Genomic DNA, 26,910 nt, shown 5'->3' on the forward strand with positions numbered 1-26,910 from the left:
GTGCACTACATTATACATAAAAGGATGCTGTTCATTTTAAATTTAGATAAACATTTCCTTTTCTGTGACATCTACAGAAAAAACAAAGAAAACAGACAATAACAAATTTAAAAACAAGTAGAAACGTTTTTCACAGAAACAAGTTTCATGAATTTTTAATAGTACTATCAAGAATGTCCTGTTTAGTCTACAAGAAGTCGGCTTCTGTCTCATGTGTTGTTTCTGTTTTAGTTGTAGTTCTCACAGTAATTTTACCTCCACTTTCCTGCCATCTACGGAATTGGGAGAACGTATCGACAGCCAAAACAATTAATACAATAAAGCAGAAAATCTAAAACAAACAAACAAAAATAATACAAACGAAACACAACTAAATTTTTAGTTGTATAACTATATTATGAATTAAATTATCTTTAGCTACGTTTTTATCGTCACTATGTATAACCCAAGATATCCGTATCTATGGTATAACAAGTGTGCACTCACTGAAATGTTCTGTTTGCTTTACTTAAAATGATCAAATTTATGTTAAACATACACTTAACATTATCAATAATCCATAAAATGAGTTAAAGGTCAGATGAACCATGCCAGACAGATATATACACATGTTCATTCCATACACCAAAAATGCAGTGACCCTATTCCTTATATATATATATATATATATGTTACAGGCATTTTCTAAATTTAGGCATTTTGTAAAATGCCTGAAAACTTTAGGCATTTTCTTTAATGCCTGCAAGATTCAGTATTATTATACATAATGACTAAATTTTCTAGGCATTTTACAAAATGCCTAAAAATTGAAAGGCATTTTACAAAATGCCTAAAATTATTTTATCTAATAAAATGTTAAGAAAAACAATTGAAAGCTTTGAACACCAGAGCTGTTTTATTTATGATAATTACTGAATTAAAAAAGAAGAGCTTTTATCAAAAATAATCCAGAATACATTTTACTGAATTATTACAAATAAACTCATCATAGATACCAGGACCAACATTTTATATTTACGCCAGACGCGCGTTTCGTCTACAAAAGACTCATCAGTGACGCTCGAATAAAAAAAAAACGAAAGCCAAATAAAGTACGAAGTTGAAGAGCATTGAGGACCAAACATTCCTTAAAGTTTTGCAAAATACAGCTAAGGTAATCTATTCCTGAGGTAGAAGAGCCTTAGTTTTTCAAAAATTCAAAGTTTTGCTAACAGTTAATTTATAATTATGAGCATATCTCATTGATAACTCAAGTCAACACAGTTGACTACAATTCACACAAGCACAGAACTTGACATTTTTGTTTATTTCTCAAAATGTTTGCACGACAGAACTGTACACAATATTTCACCTGTTTTTTAGGGCAATTTATTGTTTGGCGTAAAATCTGATTTAGCATTCCGACCACATTAGGAAAAATCGGGATCATCACACTTTTAATTCTTTCATTACCTTTACTGATATAACGCTTAACGTTAGGCAACATAAGGTTTTGCAATAAGCACACACGTCACCAATGCATATCTTCTTTTTCATATGGTCCCAAAAAAATCAAACTATTTTATCCGCATCTTTTGACTTATAGCTTTAGACGGACTCAAACAGATCTGCCAATGAAGGGTGATCCCTCTTTTTCTTGAAACGCTTCTCCTCTCAATGCACTGTTATTTTTCTTTTCATCGTCGATTTTTAGCTATCCTAGCCAAAGGAGTCAAGTGAGCTATTCTAATCTGGGCGACTGTCTTCCGTCTTCGTCTGTTAACTTTTACGAGCATGATATCATATGGAACTACTAGGTTAAATTTAACCAAACTTGGCCACAATCATCATTAGAGTATCTTGTATAAAAAAAACAGCAATCCGTCAATTAAAAACGAACTTTTCTCTACTTCAAATATTTCACTTTACTGTTTTGAATCTACATTTTCTAAACATGTGATTGTAAATGTTGTTCTATTGACAGAATAATTTGTCTTTTTGCCATTTTGAAAAAATAATCATAAATTCACAGTTGGTATCATAAATACAGAGGGAGTACATGTACGTATATTCGATCTGGTTTTTGGAGAATAACTTAGTTCTACTGAACAATTGGTTATTTTCTTTGCAAGATATTGTGCTTTTGTCAAATTTTGCCATACGCATCTCAATGATATCCTCCTTCTACAAATTGCCTGAAACTCAACAGGCAATTTGTGGAATTTTGCTTCAAAATTTTAGTCATTTTACAAAATGACTAGGTTTTTTTAGTCATTTTGTATAATGCCTGTCAAGGTTAAGCATTTTCTAAATTGCCTGAAAATTCAGTCATTTTACAAAATGCCTAAATTTAGAAAATGCCTGTAACATATATATAGTATCCGAGATATACACCAAACCTTGAAAACTTACTGACATTGACAATGAACCATAAAATATAAAAATAATGTTAAGTCATACGAATCTTCCAGACAGACATGTGTACCTTACAATCATATGTAAGCATAATTTTATGTCATGTTTGAAGAATTTAGAGTTATTCGTTTTTGCTCAATTTACAAAATTTTTTCGGGAATCTTTAGAGTTTGACCTATTATTCAATATATATAGATTTTATGTCTGTCTATTATTTTTATAAGATTGTTTGATGATTTTTCTTGTTTTATGGTTGATGTCTCATCAAAACCAATATCTGCATTCTTTGTTTTTTTATATATGTCGGAAGAATAAAACTTTCCTCGAACTAATAGTGTCTTTATAAAATTTGTAACTGGCGAAGCTTCACCATACATTGCGGTAGATTATTGTTAGAGCTAATTTCCTAATGCTTGTAGGATAAGACTTTTGTTGGCTTGCTTCTAAAATGTGTGTATAACTGTTAGCGCAAGCATTGTTATTGAGATTGGCATCTGCAAACATTATAGATGGGCACAATTAAACATGAATTATACAATATTTAGATGTAATTTGACGTTATGTCAATTACAATTGTATGGAATATTCAAAGAAAACAAGGCAACCAAAGTCTTACTCTTACATAAATTAAAGGAAATTACATGTACATGTAGCTCTAACGTTAAAATATGTGTCCTTTATTTCAATGCACAGGAGAAAAAAATGATTTGTCCGGATGTGTCAGATTCGTCTCTGAATGAAAAGTAACAGAAAAGATAGCTGTAGCCTATAATAAAAAAAAGTTTCACGTAAAATATAAAAAAATAAATTCCGATATATATTACACGAACATATAAATGTGGACTTACTGTTGAAGCTATTAATCCTCCATTTTCTTGATATTTGCCAGCTTGTATGGCACATACCAGAAACGAAATTAAATAGAGCACGAGATATACTACATAGTGTATCAGGATCTGAAATACACGAAATGATACAAAATAAAAGTATTACATAATTTCATCACGTCCGGAGCTTTTAAACAAAGAAAAAATAAATATAGCTGCGGTTTTCTCATATTTTGCAAAAAGGTCCAAGAGTCACCACATAGAGAAAAAAAGCGCGGCTCATGCATCGCTCACCGCTTACCCGCAATTATTGCATGACACTGATACAATACCATAAGAAAACATTTCCATGGAAACAGTGCTACTTTGATCCCTCAAGCCAATACATCTTTAACGTGGCCCTTTAACAGATGAGTTCGGCCATTATTAACTCAATTGTAAATCTTCAAGTGTCCTGGTGATAAAATTTGTTATTCAAATGTCTTTAGAATATGGAAAACAAGGCCCAAAATACATACAATATTTTCGAGAGAAAATTTAAAAAAAAAATCAATCGTCTTTTAATGGCAATGACATATACGGCTGACGATTTCTGCCAATTCACTTATTTGTAAATCTTGTCCTACTGATCATTTTTGTCATTTACAGTTACTCTTAATCTGTTTTAACTAAGATTATTATAATAGCAGAAACTGTAAATATGTAGAAAAATAAATTTCACTTATTAAAGTCAATACTTACATATAACATCCAAAATCCTGGCAGTTTATAAATGACACGGCACAATAGTAAGAGCCAAAGAATTAAAACAGTAATCATACAGGACATACTGTTGAATTGTACCCAACCTCCTCCGACGTAGCTGTGCCATGGATTGGAAGTAATACATAGGAATACAATCAAACTCAGGATCTGAAACATATATTCAAACTGATTGATTAATTGAAAAAAGTTGTATTTTGTTTCACTTTCCATCTAAAACTATATTTTTCAAGTAATACATCTATCAACAAACCTAATTACAAAACAGCATAACCCCGCACCCTTTAACAGAGTAGAATGATTGACGCCTAACTGATAGAGGTATAACTTTCTCTCAAGTACATCTTACCAACTCAGCTATTTTAAGAATAGAATCTGTAGACTTCATGAAAACTTTATCCAGTTCTACATTAGCAGTGGCATTCGAATTTTGTTCAGTAGTTGTGTTTGTTGTCTGGTGAGTACTAACGGTGGTAATTACCGGCATATGGTAAATCATTTTCCTGCCACACTCGTAAACAGGAATTTAATTCTGAAAGAAACAATTATAGACAACACATAATTTATTTAACTTTTACTGATTAGAGATTTATGATCGAGTTATCATAGTTTTTAACCGGATGTAAATATAAAAAAGAAGATATAAATGTTGGAGACGTACGACAAGCGGGCACCCGGGCGGGCGGGCGGCTGAAAATCAGTGTACGTGCAGTACTCATGAACCATTTAACCAAACCTTTTCAAATTTTGATATGTTGGTACTGATGACAAAATGGAGGTCAAATTCGGTACTTAGGATTTTCACTTTTACTTTTAAGGAGTTTTGGTTCTTAAGGTACCAGTCTTGTATTATAACTTCAGTTTCCGGTGCATGAACATGAAGGGAAACATAAACCGTTTTTCTGTTTGATTATAGGTCTATGAGGGGGAGGACAGGGGGATACCCTTCTCCCTTCTCCCACCCCTCTTCTCCTTTCTCCTACCCCTCTTCTCCTTATTTTATTTTTTTTAATTTACCGAAAAAAAGAGAGATATTTATTTTTTCATATTTTATTTTTTTCTCCAATTTTTTCTCCTTTCTCCCAGCCATCCTCTCCTTTCTCCTACCCCCTTTCTCCTTTCTCCCACCCCCTTTCTCCTTTCTCCTACCCCTTTCTCCCTGTCTCCCTTACCCCTGTCCTCCCCCTCGTTTATACTGAATTGAAACATATATATATATATAGATTTAAAAAAAAATCTTGCATCTTTAGGGTACCAGTATATCAATCCAGGAAAGTGAAAGGATATCATGTTTACTTGAAGTGGTGCAGCCTAGTAAAAACAGCAAACAGAAAGTAGAAAAAAAATGTTGACTTTAGGGTTACATAACTCAAAAGTTTTATTCTTCGTGGCATAACCCACTTTTTTTCGATTAAATCACACTTTCACATAAGAACATGCATGATAAGAATATGAAAATTTTGTTTCTATGTAGCATTTTTTATTTTTTTATTTTCAAAGATCAGCTGTTTTGCATGTAAGCATGTACGCCTATGGTGCAGTCAATTACAAGACTTCAACCTTAACATATTAAGAAATGGTTGGTCCAGACCACTCGTGTACGTGCATTTACTCATAAACCGTTCAACCAAGTCTTTTCAAAGTTTGATGTGCTGTTACTGATGAAAAAATGGAGGTCGAGTTTGATATTTAAGATTTTTACTTTCACCGTTCAAGATGTTTGGTTCTTGAAAGATTAAAAAATGGTGTTTCATTCGTGTCCTTGCTGTAACTTATGAACAGATTAACTAAAGCTTTTCAAAATTCAATATATTGTTACTGATGACAAAATGAAGGTCAAGTTAAGTATTGACGATTTTCACATTCACCGTTTAGGAGTTGGGGTCCTTGTGATAATGAAACATGCTATGGCATAAATAAATGTTAAAAACAAATTATTCATTTTCTACATCCAACTTGATATATACCCATGTCGTCGACTTGATATTCAATTGTTCTGCTTAACTATGTAATAGACAAATTGAAAACTTATACAAATAGTGTTTTTAAAATAAATCACTTCGTAATTGAGAAGAAAAGTGTCATTGTATTTGTTTCTATTAACTTTTAAATTTTTTGTTACTATAGTAAACATTACAGTAAGCATTTATCGCCTTCTCTAACAAAGAGCTTCGATTCTTTTGTTCTATTTCAACTGGGTTTCCGCCTGTGAGTCATGCTCGTAAATGAGTATTGATCTAAAAGTTTGCTTTCTATGGGTATCACTTTTTATGTTGGTTTAGACACAATGTTAATTTAAAATCTAAGTTATGCTCCTCGAATACAAGAAATAGAAAATATACTACAAAAATGGTAAAAACAGTCACTTACCCCTTTAAGTAAAATAACAATTATAAAGTCTCTATTTATATCAAAATTTAATCATCTGTTCTTGTCCATCTCAAGTCCAGATGATAAAATTATACGTCAACTTTATCGAACAATTTATTCATTCATTTAGAAAGTTAAGCCTGGCAAGCTAAAGTGGGATCTTCTATGTCAAGAATATACTACAGAGGCGGTCTAAAAACGGTTAATTTCAGAATGTTTATACAAGTCACTCTTGCAAGTTACTTAGGTTTAAAGATTCGATTCTTTAAGTCAAAATGAAAATGGATACAATTGTAAACAACCATAAAAAATATATTTTACAGAGTTGCCTTATTATTGGAACCATTAAACCAAATCGATATGAGTTCCGTCAATTTTATAACAGTGTTTTAAAGTTTCATGGGAATTTGTAAAAGCTCTTCTTTTAGTTTTCATTTTTTCTCCGTAAAAAGTTTCTCGGTAACGTCTGTATATTTTTTGACCAAACAGTAAAAAGGTATATGTCACTGAAGAGCAATAAGGAATAGACTGACAGTTTCTGCTATGTTGACATATTTGTGACAATTGTCTTGATGATTATTTTGCAGACGTTTACAGTTTTTCTTAATATAATTATAATTTCCAACTCAAACCCATCCGTAACATGTGACGACAGTGGTTTAACAGCACAACACTACTGTAACAAGAGTGCACACACTGAAATGTCTCGCCTTCTTTACTAGTAATTGAGATTATGTTGATAGTCCTAAGTATAAAACTTTATTACAACTGTCACATAAACTTAACATTAACCAAGATAGCTAAACAAAGACCATGAACCATGAAAATGAGGTCAAGGTCAGATAAACCATGCCATCCAGACATGTACAAATAACAAAGCTTCCATACAACAAATATAGTTGACCTATTACTTATAGTTTAAGAAAAATAGACCAAAACACAAAAACTTAACACTGTGCAATGAACCGTGAAAATGAGGCCAAGGTCAAATGACACCTTCAAAAATATAAACCTTTTAAGAAGTTAGCTAACGCCGCCGCCGGATCACTATCCCTATGTCGAGCTTTCTGCAACAAAAGTTGCAGGCTCGACAAAAATTAGTTAAAAAGGGCTCCCTCATCAGAAAGCTAAAATATGATTGGCAAGAGTGTTGAGATAGTCGTTTCATACACCGATCAACTATGCAATGGATCGAATAACAAAAAAAAAGTAATTGTTTTGTCATTTCTGGCGCGGATGTGGTCTCAGATTTTTGCATAAACGCTTTTCACAATTTTGTTAGAAATGAAACTTTTGATTTATACAGCGATGTTGAGTTCCGATAACTCCTGATGTTTATTTTTTCTTAGTTTATTTTTTTCTTAGTTTATAAGTATCAATGAATTGAAGATTTTTGACAACCAAAATGATTGTATATACGGTATTAGTTGTTTTTTTTAAAGATGAATAATTATTTACTTACCTTGAAGAATTGAGACAACTTTAAATCGATGTGTATGGCGTGAAAAAAACCAAACTACTAAAAGTACAACTTTCTACTTTTTGGGGTGATCTGTGTACTTATTGAAAATAGTTATAAATTGCAGAGTAAAAGTAATTTAAAATATTTTATTTTTTAATAGGAGGAAACAATTCGTTTGTCACTTCCTCGTCTAAGTTTGAATGAATGAATTAAAGTTATTATTTTATACATCCGGCCGATCCTAAATTCAAAATCAGTTAATTGACACATTTTGAACTCATTTCCATATAAATAATGTCATGATCTTATATAATAAACATTTATTCATTCGAAAGATCTGAAGAACAGGACAACCGGCTTTATATACAAAAAGATAATCAGATATAAAATTTTAGGAAAATATCTAAATGAATCAATAACATGTATAAGTATATACAACAAAACGTAAAGCAGCCAAGACAAAGGCATAATTAAGGAGGAGAATTATAGTTCCAAATTCCGAAAGTTTTCTTCATTAAATTTATGAATTGTCTTAATTTCACCAATTGATTCTTGGAATAAAAAAAATCCATGGAGCTCTGCTGCACCTTATATTTATTGTTCAATGGATTAGGCATGAAATTGAAACAATACAACCAATATTTGTGTTGAATGGAGTCTTGGTCTATTGAAAGTGCTAATAGAAAGAAAAAAAACGTTTCTTATGTGGACTTGAGTTATTTTCTTTTGTAAATGAGATGTATTGTGGGAAAATTTCAGACATGTGTTTGCATTTGTAAGAACGAAAGATGTATTTTCGGTAAGTAATTGATTTTTCTTTTTAAAACGGAGAAATATTTAATAGGACAACCGTCTGTATAACTCGCATTATGTAATTCTAGTTCTAATTCCAAGTACGGTATTGTGTATTTATATACAAGGAGATATGAATAAAAAATTACGCCATTTTGCATGATCTGTACAAACACTATGAATATCATGCAGTTGTTGTAAGAATGAGCCATCAGATCTTGGCACTACAAGATCATTATTGACGGACTCTATTCGTCTATCAGACAAAGATTTTCCGGCTCTGGCACAGCTAATAAGTTCAGCTCTTAGACAGTACTTAAAAGATGAATACAAACCAATATGCAATGTTGATTTGCCATTTTTTTTTTTGGTTTAGACAAGAGAATATGTTTGCTGATTATACCAAGATGTCATTAGTATTTCCTAGATTAATAAGTTGTGTTCTTATGTTGTGCTGTTTGACCACCGTCCCAGGTTAAGGGCTGTTGAACGCCCAGAAACATCGTAAATCCTGTCCTATTCTGTATGTGCTTGTCCTAAGTCAGGAGACTGTAGTTCACTGGTTGTCGTTGTTTAATGTCTGTCATACTGGTTATTTTATTTGTTTTGTTATAATTAGTCCGTAAGTTCTCTCTATAGTATTGTTTTATATTTTCATATGGGGACCTTTCATAGCCGACTATACGGTATGAGGTTTTCTCATTTTTGAAGACCGTATGGTTGCGTATAATTCCTTGAGAGGAGTTGGATTAGTGTATGATCATTTAATTTCCAACATTTTCTTGGAATTTCAAGGCCTGTGTTTAATTTTAAACTATCGGACCATTTTGTGGCTTATAAAGATTTTGAGCAGTGATCATTTAATTTCCAACATTTTCTTGGAATTTCAAGGGCTGTGCTTAATTTTAAACTATCGGACCATTTTGTGGCTTATTAAAATTTATAAATTACTTTAAAAGTTACCCAAACTGAGCATTCTCTAACAATTATAGATCTCAAAGATGAATTTTTGAATTTCATAATGATTTTAATACCATAAATGTATAATCAAACATTACTAGTATGCGCTGCGAAAAATGTGTCATTAAGAGAATACATATTTAAAGACAATTCTCCATATGACCGGAATAAACATTGACATTTTAAAGCCCATTCATTAAAAGGGTTTTCTACTTCTGCCGCTTTAGCTTCTTGGTGTTCTATCAATGAAAGATATTAGAGAATTGCCAACTTGACATTTGCAAAGACTTGTATAGCTTTTATTACAAGAAAGTTAATTCTTATACCTATAACGATTTCTCTACTGCTATTTTCAGTTAATAATTTAGTATTAATATCTTACTAAATGTGGATTTTTATTTTGCGTCTACACGTTAAATCAGCTATTTTATTACTCGAAGAACGAATGCGAAAAAAGAATGAGAATTTCATTTATCTAAGTATATCTTGGATTTCCAAGTTTCGAATATGAGCTTGAGCCTCGAAAGCAATACATTGCCACTTAAGCTAGGGAGTTTCAGTTAGACTCATCACTTTGGTTGTGGTTTTGTTTGGTTGACACGAATTTGCTTTAAATTTTGACAGGCTATGGTTGAGCTCTTACAAACATATTTAACCCTGCCACATTCTTAATTTAAGTTCGTGTCCCGAGTATGGAGCATGTAGCTCAGTTGGTGTCGTTTTTTCATGTTGTTATGTTAATTAATGTCTTTAACAGTTGTTTTGTTATAAATTAAGTCGTTAGTTTTTATCGTTTGAATTGTTTCATATTTTTCATGTCAGAGTCTTTTATAACCGACAACACGATACGAGATTTTCTCATTGCCGAAGGCCGTACGTGGATACATACTAGCTTAACGACCAGTGGATAGTTGTCTCATTGGCAATCATACCACATCTCATTATTTTCAAATTCATGCGTATTGGCGTTATAAACTACTCAAATAAACACTTCTTTTTTTGCGTTATACACTAATCAAATATATAAACACTTCATTTTGATCTAGAATCCGTTTAAGTACAATAAAAAGATCAGTTTTGGTTATGAGACTTCTTTCAACAGTTTTTATTATGACATTTATTTGGTCAATTCCTCACTATCCAACACTGCAGAGTCGTACACGAAACAACCAATCCAATACATTCTAGACATAAGAAAGGTGATATTTAAATGCAGATCCCAATTGAGAAACAACTACTAATGAAGATGTATTTGCACTAAAGTGTAGAGCTTTTGGAAATTTAAAGCCGTCTTCGAATCCCAGTAGCTTTTTGTAAGTCTTTCCATCAGGAGAGATGGCAATTATGCTGTGTGACTCGAAGGTGGCAACGAATATGTTTCCAACAGTATCTGTGCACATGTTTCTCGGTCCCTTCATGGCATCGGACGAATATTTCCATACTGTCTCTCCATCCTTATTTCGACAATAAAGAATGTTCTTTTCATAATCGGAAACAAATGCATTCTCTCCCATTAAATGCACATATGTTAAATTTTTCGTATCGCATGGGATAGTTTTCAAAATCTTTCCAGAGGTACAGCTAATGAAGTAAATACCTACATCTCTAACAGCAGAAACCAAACAATCTGATTCGACGGATAATCCAAAGAAATAGTGACCTTCTAACAGCACGTGCTTGACATTGAAATTTTCTAAATCGTATATTTTAATGGATCGTTCTTTATAAAACGATACTGCAATATCGGACTTATTTATGACTGCTAGCCCAAATGGAGAAGAAGAACATACAACCCGGAACTGATACTCTCCATTTTCACTTAAAATATGCATACCTCCTCTGTCAGCGCTTGAGTTGTTGTTTGCCATGACTACTCGTTCATCTGGCAGTATTGCGCAACAACAAATATTGATATCGACATCAAATGGAAGCTGGAATTTTGTTACAAAAGTTAGTTTGATATTTTCTATACCTGGTTGAATATCTAATAGTTTTTTTGCGAGTTGAGATTTTGTTCTGGAAAAATGTATGTCTGAATTTTTTATGTTAATTTCTATATTTCCCATACGTTTCATACTATTTATAAGTCGTTCGAATTTTTGAGTAAACCTCATTTTAACACTGGCCTCCTTCATAACAGATTCTTCTGTCAGATATTCAAAGTTTGCTTCCTCACCCGCGACATTACTTTCTATCTTTGTTAGTCCCCAGAACACTTGAAGATCAGTGGCATTTTCTTTGATAGTTGAAATTTGTTTTTGATATTCTTTCAGTGCACTTTCTTTTTTTTGAAGACGCGAAATAACTTCATAAATGTGTTCAGATTGTTGAGCTATGGTTGAGGCTATCTGCTGTTTCAGATGTTTTTCTAATCTATCAAAGTGTGTTGTTACTTCTGTACGTTTTAATTTGACTTTTTCAAACAGAAAGTCTTTCTCTTGCTGAAGCCTGGCTAAATTTTCATAACGATTGTTTTGAAGTTTTATGCCAAACTCTGTAATCTCTTCTATATGACTAACAACGCTATGGTAAAATTCCGATTCCTTCACCCCTCGAACTACTTTAGCCAATGAAGTGATACCAGGACATTCGGAATGCTCGGTACTTACGCAATCTATACAACATACCTTCTCATGGACACTGCAATAAAGTTCAAGGACACTACCGTGAGACGTACACACATGATCTATGTTGCGAACAAATTCTGGAAGAGCCGTAAAATTTTCTATTGTTATAGTTTTGTGCATACGGGATGCTTTTGAAACTTTATGATACTCCATACATTTTGAACATAAGCCTTCATTGCAGTTAGGACACCAAAGCTCTGCTACGTTTGTTAAATTCTGAGATTCGCATGGTCCGCAGAATATATCACTCTTTGGAAGCAAGTTGGTCATTTATAGTTACTGTTCTTTACTTATAAGTTTATCTGAAAAAAAGTAAAATATCAGATAAACAAACATTGACTAATTAATTACTAATTTCTGCTTATCGATGATATGTTGGTAGCCCTAAATATAAAGTTTTATTACGAATACCACACTTCTAAGAAAATGAGGTCACTTGAAGGTCAAATAAACATATACACCTAACAATCATTTAATATAACAAATATAATTGACCTATATTCCGTACAGTTGACTTTCTAAGATATACAATGTATATAGACTTAACCAAGAAAACTAAACATTGACCATGAACCATGAGAGTGAGGTCAAGGTCAGATGAACCATGCCAGACAGACATGAACACCTTAAAATCAATGTATATACTTTAAATATAGTTGCCCTTTTGCTTATAGTACTGTATCTTTAAGAAACAAACTAAAACCAGAAAACTTAAAATTATTGACCAATGAACCATGAAAATGAGGTCAAGGTCAAATGATATCTACCAGACAGACATATGCACCTTACAATCCTTCCATTAAAAAAAATAGTCGACCTATTGATTATAGTTTTAGGAAAACAAAACACAAAAAAGGGAACACTGAGCAATTAATCGTGAAAACCAGGTCAATGTCAAACAAGAGGCTGTCACAACGACAGCAAACCGGATTTATTAACATTTATTTGTGTCCTGGCAATATCACAAGAACCATTACTGATGATTGGTGAAAGTGAAAATCGTCAATATCAAATTAGACTTCCATTTTGTCATCAGTATCAACATATTAAAATTTGAAAAGCTCAGATTGAATTGTTCATGAGTAAATGCAACAACGTGAATGGAAACACCATTTTACGATCTTTCAAGAACCATAACTCCTGAACGGTAAAAGTCAAAATCGTCATTATTGAATGGTTCATGAGAAAATGCACGGACACGACTGGAAACACCATTTTTCAATCTTTCAAGTACCATAACTCCTGAACGGTAAAAGTCAAAATCGTCATTATTGAACTTGACCTCCATGTTGTCATCACTTACAACATATTAAAATTTGGGAAGCTTTGGTAGAACAGTTCATGCGTAAATGCATGGACATGACTGGAAACGACATCTTACGATCTTTCAAGAACAATAACTCCTGAACGGTAAAAGTCAAAATCGCTCTTATTGAACTTCACCTTTATTTAGTTGTCAGTAACAACATATTAAAATTTGAAAAGCTTTGGTTGAACGGTTCATGAGTTAATGCACGGACAACATTTGATTGCCGCCCGCCTGCACGACCGACCGACCAACCGACCGACCGCCCGACCGACCGACCGCCGTTCATCCCCAAATCAATAACCAAAATTTTTGTCACAAAAATCCGGTTAATAAAAATATCGAGACTGACATGTACATCATAAAATATTTCCATATACCAAACATAGCTGACCTTTTGCATATAGTGTTAGATGAAAAGACCAAAACTCAAAAACTTTACTTCACCAATGAACCATGAAAATGAGGTCAAATGCATATTAATACACCTGACAGATGGACATGTACACCTAGCAATCATGCCATACACCAAATGTAGTAGAGCTATTGCTAATTGTGTCTGATATATGGACTTGACAACAAAAACTTATTATTATAACCTTGTTTACTTATGTCGAGCGTCGCAGGTCGAGTTCATTTAAACCCGGATAGACATAAATGTCAAACATAACAATAACCTATTATAAGTCTAGTGCTTAGTAAGTAAGACACAAAGCTCAGCAGGAAAACTTTGTATGACCATTTAACCATGAAAAATGAGTTCAAGGTCATATGATACACGCCAGATAGACATGTACACATTACACTCACTCCATGCACAAAATAAATTTCACATATTGATGATAGTATCAAACTAGAGGCTCTAAAGAGCCTGTGTCGCTCATCTTGGTCTATGTGCATATTAGACTAACAACACAGATAGATTCATGACATAATTGTGTTTTGGTGTTAGTGATGTGTATGTAGATCTTACTTTACTGTACAATCTTGCTCCTTAAAATTATCTCTAAATATAATGAATTTGGCCCAGAAGTGACTGGAGAATATTTTGTAAAAATTAACAAACATTTACAAAGTTTATGAAAATTGTTAAAAAATTACTTTAAAGAGCATTAACTCCTATAAGGGTCAACTGACCATTGTCAGCTTTATACTTATTTGTAGATCTAACTTTGCTGAACATTATTGCTGTTTACAGTTTATCTCTTTCTATAATTATATTCAAGATAATAATCAAAATTGGCAAAATTTCCTTAAAATTACCAATAAAGAGGTAGCAACACAACAACGGATGTCTGATTCATTTTAAAATTTCAGGGCAGATAGATCTTGACTTGCTGAACAATTTTTACTCGGTCAGATTTGCTCTAAATGCTTTGGTTTCCGCGTTATAAGCCAAAATCTATATTTAACCCCCATGTTCTATTTTTAGCCATGGAGGCCATCTTGGTTGGCTGGCCGATTCAAAGAACACATTTTTAAATAAAATACCCTAATGATGATTGTGTACATGTTTGGATAAACGACTCAGAAGTTTCAGAGGAGAATTTTTTTGTAAAAAATTATTAAAATTTACAAAAAATTATTGAAAATTGACTGTAAAGAGCAATTACTCCTTAAGGGGTCAATTGACCATTTTGAGCATGTTGACTTATTTGTAGATCTTACTTTACTGAACATTATTGCTGTTCACAGTTTACCTCTATCTATAATATTATTCAAGATAATAACCAAAAATGGCAACATCTCCTTAAAATTACCAATTTAGGGGCAGCAACCCAACAACGGGTTCTCCGATTCATCTGACAATTTCAGAGCAGATAGATAAACAATTCGATATGTCAGATTTACCCTAAATGCTTTGGTTTAGGAAATATAAGCCAAAATCTACATTTTACCCTATGTTCTATGTTTGGCCATGGCGGCCATCTTGGTTAGTTGGCTTGGTCACCGGGCACAATTTTTAAACTAGATACCCCAATGATGATTGTGGCCAAGTTTTTTTAAATTTGGCCCAGTAGTTTCAGAGAAGAAAATTTTTGTAAAAGTTAACGACGACAGACGACGACGGACGACGGACGCCAAGTGATGAGAAAAGCTCACTTGGCCCTTAGGGCCAGGTGAGCTAAAAATATAATTTACCATGAAAACTTAACTTCGGCCGATGAACCATTTAAATGATTAATGAATTGATGAATGGCTATCTGTGTTCAACGTCCCGAAGCAAATACAATGCAAATCACGGCGAAAACTAGCGGCTTTCAAATTGAAAAAAACCGACATGCTGAACCGGATTTCTTAAAGTTTCAGTACTGCGTCTCACTTAGTAACACTAGGAGTCCGCAGAAAGACACGCCACCATTTCTGGACGCATTATTCTGATTCTGAGCCGACCTATCTTCAATTGCTTTCCTTATTTCCGGGGGCGTATCGAAGAAACAGCAAGTACCATTGCCTCATGAACTCTCGCATTCAAGGCAAACACGCTACCACGAGATTACCGAGGTGGTTCACCTTGAAAGTTATATCAAAGTCAGATAAACCCTACCATAAAGCTTAAGACGCATACATCTATGATGAGTTTATTTATATACATCATACAAAAACATACAGTTGCCCTATTGCTTATACACATGTACTTAGAACAGGAACAACGCGAAATTTAAAATCTATATACTTTGAAATATACAGACATTTACACCATATGCATGTAAGCACCAAATATAGTTGACCTGTAATTGTTAAATCCATTTAAAAACAAGAGTGCACATGCTGAAATGTCTCGCCTCCTTTACTAATCATTGATATTATATTGATAGACCTAAATATAAAGCTTTATAACAACTGTCACATAAACTCTACATTAACCAAGAAAACGAAACATTAATCAATGAACCATGAAAATGAGATCAAGGTCAGATGAATCATGCCAGGCAGACATGTACAGCTAACAATTCTTCAATACAACAAATATATTTGACTTATTGATTATAAATTAAGAAAAACAGACCAAAACACAAACACTTAACACTGAGCAGTGGACCGTGAAAATGAGGTCAAGGTCAAATAAAACCTGCGTTACAGACATATAGATCATAAATTATTTCCATACACCAAATATAGTTGACCTAATGCATAAAGTATTAGAAAAATAGACCAAAACTCAAAAACTTAACTTTGACCATTGAACCATGAAAATGAGGTCAAGGTCAGATGACACCTGTCAGTTAGACATGTACACCTTATGATCATTCCATACACCAAATATAGTAGACCTATTGCATAAAGTATAAGAAAAACAGACCAAAACACAAAAATTAACTATAACCACTGAACCATGAAAATGAGGTCAAGGTCAAATGACACCTGCCAGTTGGACATGTACACGTAACAGTCCTTCCATACACCGAATATACTAGACCTATTGCTTATAGTATCTGAGATATGGAGTTGACCACAAAAACTTAACCTTGTTCACTGATCCATGAAATGAGGTCGAGGTCAAGGGAAAACTATTTGACGGGGAAATGAGGACCTTGCAAGGTACGCACATACCAAATATAGTTATCCAATTACTTATAATAAGAGAGAAATTAACATTACAAAAAGTATCAACTTTTTTTTCAAGTAGTCACTGAACCATGAAAATAAGGTCAAGGACATTGGACATGTGACTGACGGAAAGTTCTTAACATGAGGCATCTATATACAAAGTATGAAGCATCCAGGTCTTCTACCTTCTAAAATATAAAGCTTTAAAGAAGTGAGCCAACGCCGCCGCCGCCGCCGCCGGATCACTATCCCTTTGTCGAGCTTTCTGCAACAAAAGTTGAAGGCTCGACAAAAAAACACCAAAAAACAATATTGACAAACGAATCATGTTATTATATACTAGTAAATAAAGTTGGGTCAAATGAAACGTCACACAGGCAGGTACACCCTCCGGTCATTCCATACACAACATACATATAAAAAGAAGATGTGGTATGATTTCCAATGAGACAACTGTCCACAAGAGACAGCTATAGGTCACCATACGGCCTTCAACAACGAGCAAAACCCATACCGCATAGTCAGCTATAAATATATATACAGTTGACTTTCCGCTTATATTTTCTGAGGATCCTATTAAGCACATATATTCAATTACAATGAATTTATAACAAGAATGTGTCCATAGTACATGGATGCCCACTCGCGCTGTCATTTTCTATGTTAAGTGGACCGTGAAATTTAGGTCAAACTCTAATTTGACATTTAAATTATAAAGATCCTACCATAGGGAATATAAGTTGAAATCTTGTACTCCAAATGCATCAAAAACTACCTTGACCGAAAAATTTAACCTGAATCGGGACAGGCTGACGAACGGACGGACGAACAAAAAAATACGGATGCAAAGACCGAAAAACATAATGCCCCTAGGTAGGGTATAAATGTAAGAAATGAGAAAAATATATCTACATTTTTAAGCAGTCGCTGAACCATAAAAAAAAGGCCAATGCCGACTGTGAATATACGAAAGACAGAAACTTTGTAATACGATAAGGCATCTTTATAAAAGGTTTTTGGCATTCAGGTCATACATTATCTGAAATACAAAACTGTGTATCTTAGGAATTGCACAATGTCATTTTTTTCTCTGGCTGGTTTTATGGTGATTTCACTAATCCATTGGATGGTGGAAGTGTACCAATTGATATTTTCGTCTTAAAACATGATTTGTTTTAAAAGTTGTTATTGGATTTAAAATACCTGTCTGCAGTACTTTCAGATCTGTAATAAGTGCATGTATTTTTTTTGTTTGTTGTGGGGATGTACTTTAAATACCCAGCCAAGTTAGGTCTGTGGTTTTGTTACATGGTTTTCTTCTTTGTATCGATTCGATATTTTAATAAATGTTTTTTTTATATAGTTTGTTCATATGTTATGTTGTTACAGCTCTGTCCAAATTTGGTGGTGCATTGGGCGATGGCATTTGGTCTCTGGTGGAAAGTTGTTTCATTGGCAGTCATACTACTTAATTCTTTTCCTATTCCCGCCGCCACCAGTTTGTTATCCCAATTACTTACACTTGTGGTTTATTACGCGAGCGAGACAAAAAAAGAACGATTGAAGATTAAGGAGAAACTTTACATAAATATGATGTTTTCTTCGTTCAAACGGAGTCATAATGAATTTCATAAGTAGGATCTGCAAATGAAAGGACTAGCATAAAGGTGGGAGTTTGGAAATTACGACTGACACAGGCATCTCTCATCTTTCTGAAACACAAAGTGCATTTAAGCTTTATATATATAGTGGATGTTCAAAACTTTTCAAATTACAAGTGAGTCTGTACTCCGAGTAGTTTAAGTCGTAAATACATTTTGTGTCCATTTATCATGGTGAACCTTAATCGCTTGTAAAATGTTTGGCTGCATGGGCTATATATATATATACGCAGCTACATGTGGTAAGAATTTGTACGTTAAATCCAACGCCCGGAACTCTTCAAACGCTAAATAACTCTTGCAACTATGTGGACCGTCTTTTCTTTGTCCCCCAGGTGACAGTCCATCTATGCAGTCACTCTAAATGCAGTCATTCTACCTGAATGCTAGGCCTTAAAACATCTTTAACTTCAAAGGTTGTCTGTTATGCGAGTAATTTTCGCATTGTGAGCACAGCCATTTTCTCTTATTGGTTAAACTTGACTTTTGCATAATTTACCTAGGCTAAGACTTTTATGAGACTTAAATATCAATATGGATATGCATATATAGGTTGTGAACAATTTGCCTAGTTTCAGAACAAAAAAACAACATGATAATATACTCATTCCTAACTTACATTTACTCAGCTGGCCATCCAAATCCACAATTATATCTGTGTTTGTGTTATTGTCACGTGATAGTTGTGTTAACAAAGTCCTTTCAATGTATAATGGATTAACACTATTATGCTGTTTTTAATATATACGAGGGAGGCCGCTAAAGTAATGCTTCAGTGATTCCCTATATTATATTTCAAGGTTCAACCTCGTATTTAATTTATCCCTCTCGCCTTTGTATCACTGAGGAGTCTTATTTGTTTAAAACTATTGTTGTTTCCTTTTGTTATTGCCTCTTTTCCTCGGACAGATACAATATCTGAGGATTAAACAAAAACTTTAAATTCTGTAAATTTACATCCCAGCTCCTTTGTTCTACCCGGTGTGATCTGAGCCGGAATATCCCTACCAGATCGCCCAAGCTGGAGTTTCTTTGTTTTGCATGCTTTACTTTGTTCTGTAACATTTTGGCGGGAATGTCAAATGACTATAAAACTTATTATTACTTATACGGAAAAGACTATCTATCAAAATTTACGTAGATAAAATCAAGTGTCTATGCTGGGATTCTAACTCAAGACCTTTAGCATGTCAAACCACGACACATACCACTACTCCACGGTGGGTATGGTTGTCCTGCGAGAGAACGTACTGTGCTGGTGATTTGGTCCTGACGGGTGCTGGTGGGTCCTGATTCTGTGCTGGTGGGTTTGTTTACATTGTATCAGAACGGCAATAAAACGACTGTTTTGTTGCTTAATTTTTCTCTGGTGTGCCATAATTACCATGCAAAGTATATTACAACAATAGTATATTGCAAAAGTCGTGCAAGTTCGTTAAACGGAATTGTCCTGACGCTGTGCTGGTGATAAGAAAAACGGTCCTGGTTCTGTGCTCCTATGTCCTGGTTCTGTGCAATTATATTTTAGTTAAAAGTGGCATATATTCAAGATCATTGATGCTGTACTGTTATTGACTTATTAGCTGTTGTCTGCTTTCTTGAAATTGACATTGTTGTGAATCTGTTTACTGTTATTATGAAAGAAAAAATACCCCTATTTAAAAAAAAAATTTAAACTAATTGTAATCTTATTTATGGGCCAGTTATTGGAACCCTTCTTGCCCCCTTTTAAGATAAGAAAATATGTTTACGATTTTCGGGATTACGATCATTTTCCAAGATCACCAAAATACGTTGTAATTTATACAATACTTATATAAAGTAGATGATGTGGTATGTTTGTTGTCAATGGACAAATTTCCATAAGAAACCAAAGAAAGTATGTGTTAACAACCAAACGTCATCGTACGACCTTCAACAATAACCCATAAAATAAAAATGTAAAAGGTTTTGCATAAAAATGGAGAGCAAAAATATAGATCAAAGGACTTTCTGAGCGTTTGAATCATGTCTTTAGCAGCTTAAAACACATTTGTTTGTGAACAATTGAGTGCTGACTATAAGAATGACAATGGTATTGCTTTGTTTGTTTGGTGATTTTTTTTGGTAGGGGGGAGGGGGGTGGGGGGAGAGATGGGGATAAGTTAGAGCGAGGTTACAGTGAAAGCTTGGAATAGTTTCCCGTAAGATATAAAAGTTGTATTGTAAAAGAAAAATGTATCTTATAGCTATTAAGAATCACTTGCTGTAAGATTTTTCCAACACATTTTTTTTTGTCTAAACGGTTATCAGGATTAATTTTTTTCGAAAGTTCGATAGAACACTAAAAAAATCACTATTTTATGAAAGGGCAGGCTAGAATATGTCAGAGAATGTAGACGAGATAACCTAGAGAACACTAATAAAATTAAGATTTCTTAGTTTTTTTCATTTCAAAATAAATATTTTTGATAAAGAATTACGAGGCAGGAAGTGAACAATGTGTCCTTCTTTTCTATATATAAATATTTTTCATGAATAAAAATAAAATGTGCCTTGATTATAATTGAAAATGAGTAAATGGAAAAAATACCTAACTAAAATACACTTTTATTTTAATATTGGTAATATCACTAAGCTTTTAAGTTTTGAGTGTCAAACACACCATCGCTGTAGTAATGACTCCTTACTAAGATATTTCACTTCATTCATTTTTTTTCCTGCATTTTTTTATATTGTGAATTCATAGAATTATTATATTAAAATGAAGCCTTAATTTATATTTAAAAAAACTGAATCTAAAGCCAGATATATCAAACATTTGTGTTTCCATCTATCCGTTTTTTAACAATCAACAATAACACGCCTGGAAAGTAAAATGCGTACTCGGCTGTCTGTAATCGACCATTTTTAGACACCCCAGGCTCCTAAAAAAACAAGACGGGGTGGGGGTTCAAAGATGCAAATTAAGTACTTATATCAATATTTTATCTTTTCGTGTACGGTTTATGACCCCTCCTGTGGTCTGTCAATTCCGGAATGTGCAAACTGCGATAGTATCAAAAAAGCACAAACAATGAATAATAGAGATATAATTTTGTACATATATCAAGGGGAAACTTCTTGCAAAGCATTATTATTTATAGTTCATTATTGTATTTAGTAGAAAAAGAGAATTTAGTGAAAAATAAAATCACTATTTTTGTAGAAAATTCACAGACCTTTGTACATTGAGATTTTTGTTATGTTTAGCATGGGATCAACACAGTGGTTCATTACCGATTAAAAAAATCAAAATGTCTATCTACCTTGCGAATTTCAGAAAATTCAGATCAGATAACGAAACTGGTTCCAGCATTTATAAGCAACATTTATAAGCAATTTAAGATTGTGACCCTCACAGTTTCCATTCACCACAAACATTCTCGTTACAACGAATCATTTTAAATACAAAAATACGTGTTGCATGCAGCCTTTTGTGCGTATCTATTAATATATGTATACGGATAAAGTTATGAAAGGCAGCAGGGTCATCAGGGTGAGGAGTCCATGTCATCTGAAATAAATGCTAAGCATAGATCTAGAAAGCGACATATAATCATGACACTAAAAACAGTCTCTTCTTTTCGACTTTTTTCGAACAAATTGACACATAAAATGAAATATATAGTATTGTGAAATTTTTAACTTATTTTAGATACTATATATTGTTATCTGATATTGGACGAAAGATGTTGCCCTTTTATGTTATTATGTAATACAAGTTCAGATCATTTGAAAACACATTAATTTAAAACAGCCAAATGGATGCACAAGAGCTAAAATAGGAGTCATAGATCCAGTTGGCAACAAATATCTGGCTAATTTTATCGATTTTGTAACTTTTGTTTCAAATATGACCAACTTCTTATCCAAAATCACCAGCACCGTATCAGGACCCACCAGCACAATGACAGGACCCACCAGCACAGTATCAGGACATGAATAAATTGAGAAAATGCTTAATTTTAATAAATTCAATGTTTTTTCACAAAATTGTTTTGTCGTGTGAATTGCGGTGTAGAAGGCGGACTCTATAAGCATTTTTGTTTTATTTTTTCAGTTCGAGATTTTCTGAAAATGAGCATTTTTGTGTTACGCTTACTGAAACAGTTTAGAGGGTCATTTTTTTAATGGTTTATATATGAACCCATAAGAAACAAAATTGAAAAATCTCAACTGTGTTCTTCCATTTTTTATGAATGAAAACATAATTTTCGTCTTTGTTTACATTTTTTCATTGATCACCAGCACCCGTCAGGACCGAATCACCAGCACAGTACGTTCTCTCGCAGGACAACCATACCCACCGTGTACTCAAGGACGACTGGATACTAACTAGCAGTTATTTAACATTCTTAACGGAAGGAATATATTTTTGTAAGTTGGGCGAGTCGGCAGACCTTTTTTCAGTGGGGGGTTAAACTCTTTTCGTTAATAAATGAGTTTTCAGACTGATTGTTCAATTTGAATTTACACACCAAAAAGCGGGGGGAGTCGGTAAACAAGTGGGACATTGTTCGATATCTACTCATCATGTTCGGGGGTCAAAAAGGATATACATTATAGTAATATATAAGGAATATTATAATGGTTGTGACAGTGTGGAGTTCTAAACTAAATTTGATGAATTGTAAATGGTTTTTCGTCTAATGTGTAATACCACCATTGATTTTCCCCAGGCGGCCCTATTAGTCTTTGTTAAATTTGCACTTTTCAAAAAATTGTGCAGAATTTATCTTTGTTTCAAATAAAGAAATACTTGGCATGAGTAAAGTTTTATCCTGTCCAGTTCTATAGAAAAAGTTTCACATAACATTTCATTGCATATAAGAAAATAACCATCATTGGAAGTTAAACAATCAAATTTCTCCCCTTATTCTATCTGTGTACAAGGTTTAGTCACCATGTAACCTCTAGATTACAAAATTTTCTATATAAATCACAAATAAAAAAATAATCATTATGGTGTTTTGAAATACTCGATCAAGACATATGTTTATGACCAGAGACATATATACATGTGTATATATGTCTCTGTTATGACACAGAAATAGTTTTACTGCAATAAAATGTAGGATTAATTACCTTCAACGGTCAAATTCAAGGGAATATTTTTTTAGACCTACTTTCATATGCAACCGGATGTGACGTACCATGATTTGGTGGTATTACACCTAAAAACAGCTGGTATGTAAAATAATTATCCCATTCGGACTTGGTGTGTCAGTGTCAGCTCACCCTCTGGCATCCGGTAGACCTTTTGTCAACACCAGTGATAATATTATGACTATTATGCGTGTTCAATTGCGTTTTAAGCGGGAGGTTTTCACTAGCCACAAAACCAGGTTCAACCCACCATTTTTTATTCAAATTTCCTGTACCAAGTCAGGATCTAAATACTGCAGTACTGAACATCTGATGACCGCAAGTTCTTGTGGATGGTCCGACAAGCACTTGTCTCAGAAAAAAAATCATATCTCTATACCTGAAAGTGAGGTTAATGTACAACAGATTCATTTTTTTTCTGGGACAAGTTTGTACATGGATGATGAATCAATGACGGGGAATTCATCATCACTATAATGACTATTATATTGTAGTGATACACATCAGTATACCCTGGTTTATTGTTATATTTTATATTAATACTGGTATATTACATTTACATGTATATATAATTCTCATGCATTTGATTATCATTCTTTTCTACTATATTAATAATAGTGCAGTGTAAGTGCATGATGAACACGCCCCTCTTCTGCAATAATTCGATTTTTCTAATAGAATGGATCTGAGTAGGCATTCGTATTTTCCCGCAAAAAATGTTTAATCATCCATGAAGAGTTATCGTTCCTTAAGATTGAAGCGTTCTTGAAATATTCTTCCTCATGCGTTTGCATAGATATTGATGATTTTTCACGTATACGTATATACATATAAAAACATTTTAATTTTTATCTTCTTAAAAATTAAGGTATTTGATGAGTCTTCATTAAAGAAATGAATTTATAACAAGCGATAAGGAATGTTAGTTTGCACTTGATGACGGTTACAAGTATTATATATAGGAAGATGTGGTGTGAGTGCCAATGAGACAACTCTCCATCCAAATAACATTTTTTTTTAAAGTAAATCATTATAAGTCAATGTATTCAGCATGTTTGTAAATCGATTAAAAACCCAAAACGAATATTGCGTAATGGAAATTTCGGCTATAGCAATACACCGGAAATCCCTCACGGTCATCCGCTGTAAAAATGGTAGTTGTTAATTTATGATAGTTCGTTTCTTTTTGTGTTGCACTGTCGTTTTAGTTTAATGTTGCACTTCAGTGTTTCTGTTGTTTTGTTGGTTTGTTGTTTTGTTGTTTTCGTTTGATAATTGATGTGTTTTGAAGTCGAATATTATCGTTATGGGTAATAAAAAGTGAAAGAAAAATCCCAAAACATCTATGAAACACAATGTCTGAAATGACAGAAAAAAATTGAATTATTTCACAAAGACAAAAGAGAAAAAAGCACACAAAACACAAAAGCAGAGAATAATTGATGGGGAAAATATAAAATACTCTCACGGGGCAAGTTTCTCTTGCTAAATATTAACAGCACCCAAAAACAAATTCTGTAAGAAAACTACATGTATGAAACCATGTCCCTGCAAAAAGAACAAGTTTATAATTGGTGCTATTTAGTAAAACATCCACATACTTCGTATAATTTTTTTTTACTTTGTATTTATTAAAGATGGACTTTTATGGACGCCATATTTTCTGCTGTTGATATTAGCTTACGACAAATATAGACTTTCAACAAAATTTCTATACCAACACAACTTCTTAATCAGGCAACAAAGTGAAAGGGGAATGAAATACATATCAACAACTCAGAAATTAGCTCACATATAATGCATAGAAAGACAGAATAGATAAAATGGTAAATACATATCAACTACTCAGATATTAGCTGACATATAATAAATAAACTCATCATAGATACCAGGACTTAATTCTGTATATACGCCAGACGCGCGTTTCGTCTATAAAAGACTCATCATGCAGTGACGCTCGAATCCAAAAAAGTTAAAAAGACCAAATAAAGTACGAAGTTGAAGAGCATTGAGGACCAAAATTCCTAAAAGTGTTGCCAAATTCAGCTAAGGTAATCTATGCCTGAGGTAGAAAATGCCTAGAAACACAGAATAGATAAAATGGTAAATACATATCAACAACTCAGAAATTAGCTCACATATAATACATCAACAACTCAGAAATTAGCTCACATATAATGCATAGAAACACAGAATAGATAAAATGGTAAATGCATTTCACATGAAACGAAAGCGAGTTTTAGAGAATACTCAGAACAGTTATAAGTACAACTGTTGTATGACAGTTTAGAACAGTTCTATGACAGATTATTCTGACAGTTCTAATGAGAAGTTAGAAGTGAACTCCACTTTATACTCGCATGTTATAATCCATCATTCAAATTCTAATTTTTAAAAAACAAAATGGTTAAAGATAAATAAATAGAGAAGATAAGAGAATAATGTATGAAATTTGCATTTTTTCAATGTCATTCGATGTCAATGTCGATGGTATCACAAGCCCAGTAGTCAGCACTTGTTGTGGTGACATGAATTGTCATTGATATGGTTATATCTATAAATTTAAAAAATTACAGTTTACAAATTTTTGATTTTTTGAAAAACTAAGGGTTTTCTACCTCAGGCATAGATGACCTTAGCTGTATTTGGCAAAACTTTTAGTATTTGGCACAACTTTTTGGAATTTTTGGTCCTCAATGCTCTTCAACTTTGTATATGTTTTGGCTTTTTCACTATTTTGATCTGAGCGTCACTGATGAGTCTTATGTAGACGAAACGCGCGTCTGGCGTATGAAATTATAATCCTGGTACTTTTGATAACTATTAGGAATTGTGGCCCTCTTGCTCTTCAACTTCGTACTTTATTTTGCCTTTTTAACTTTTTTTGGATTCGAGCGTCACTGATGAGTCTTTTGTAGACGAAACGCGCGTCTGGCGTATTTACTAAATTTAGTCCAGCTGGTATCTATGATGAGTTTATTCATATCCGCGATTGTACGTATAATATCCTGGAATTGTTATATATTCTCACCTTCAAAAAGAAAAGGAGCATTCAAATTCATATTTTTTT

The 26,910-nt window shown here is 33.2% G+C and overlaps 1 protein-coding gene across 3 annotated transcripts; it reads right to left on the reverse strand.

Annotated features, from left to right (window-relative positions):
* Positions 1-167: 167 nt before the first annotated feature.
* On the reverse strand, positions 168-19,492 carry LOC134698984 (plasmolipin-like). 3 transcript variants are annotated; one of them, XM_063560672.1, is made up of 5 exons: positions 19,333-19,489; positions 4,333-4,515; positions 3,963-4,133; positions 3,243-3,350; positions 168-331 (listed from the first exon to the last, which is right to left on the reverse strand). In XM_063560672.1, exons 2-5 carry the CDS (start codon positions 4,480-4,482, stop codon positions 188-190), a joined length of 573 nt encoding a protein of 190 aa, XP_063416742.1. In that variant the 5' UTR covers positions 4,483-4,515; positions 19,333-19,489; the 3' UTR covers positions 168-187. The 3 variants fall into 3 exon arrangements, with proteins under 3 accessions (XP_063416742.1, XP_063416741.1, XP_063416740.1); XM_063560671.1 differs by lacking the exon at positions 19,333-19,489 and adding an exon at positions 7,816-7,942; XM_063560670.1 differs by lacking the exons at positions 168-331; positions 3,243-3,350; positions 3,963-4,133; positions 4,333-4,515 and adding an exon at positions 10,653-12,496 and having other exon boundaries at positions 19,333-19,492.
* Positions 19,493-26,910: the final 7,418 nt, after the last annotated feature.

Source organism: Mytilus trossulus, unplaced genomic scaffold (genome assembly GCF_036588685.1).
Source record: "Mytilus trossulus isolate FHL-02 unplaced genomic scaffold, PNRI_Mtr1.1.1.hap1 h1tg000024l__unscaffolded, whole genome shotgun sequence".
Taxonomy (NCBI): Eukaryota; Metazoa; Mollusca; class Bivalvia; order Mytilida; family Mytilidae; genus Mytilus; species Mytilus trossulus.

What these genes read in the sequence shown, in the direction of transcription:
- LOC134698984 (XM_063560670.1), bottom strand. Translation starts at nt 12,464, where the DNA reads ATGACCAACTTGCTTCCAAAGAGTGATATATTCTGCGGACCATGCGAA.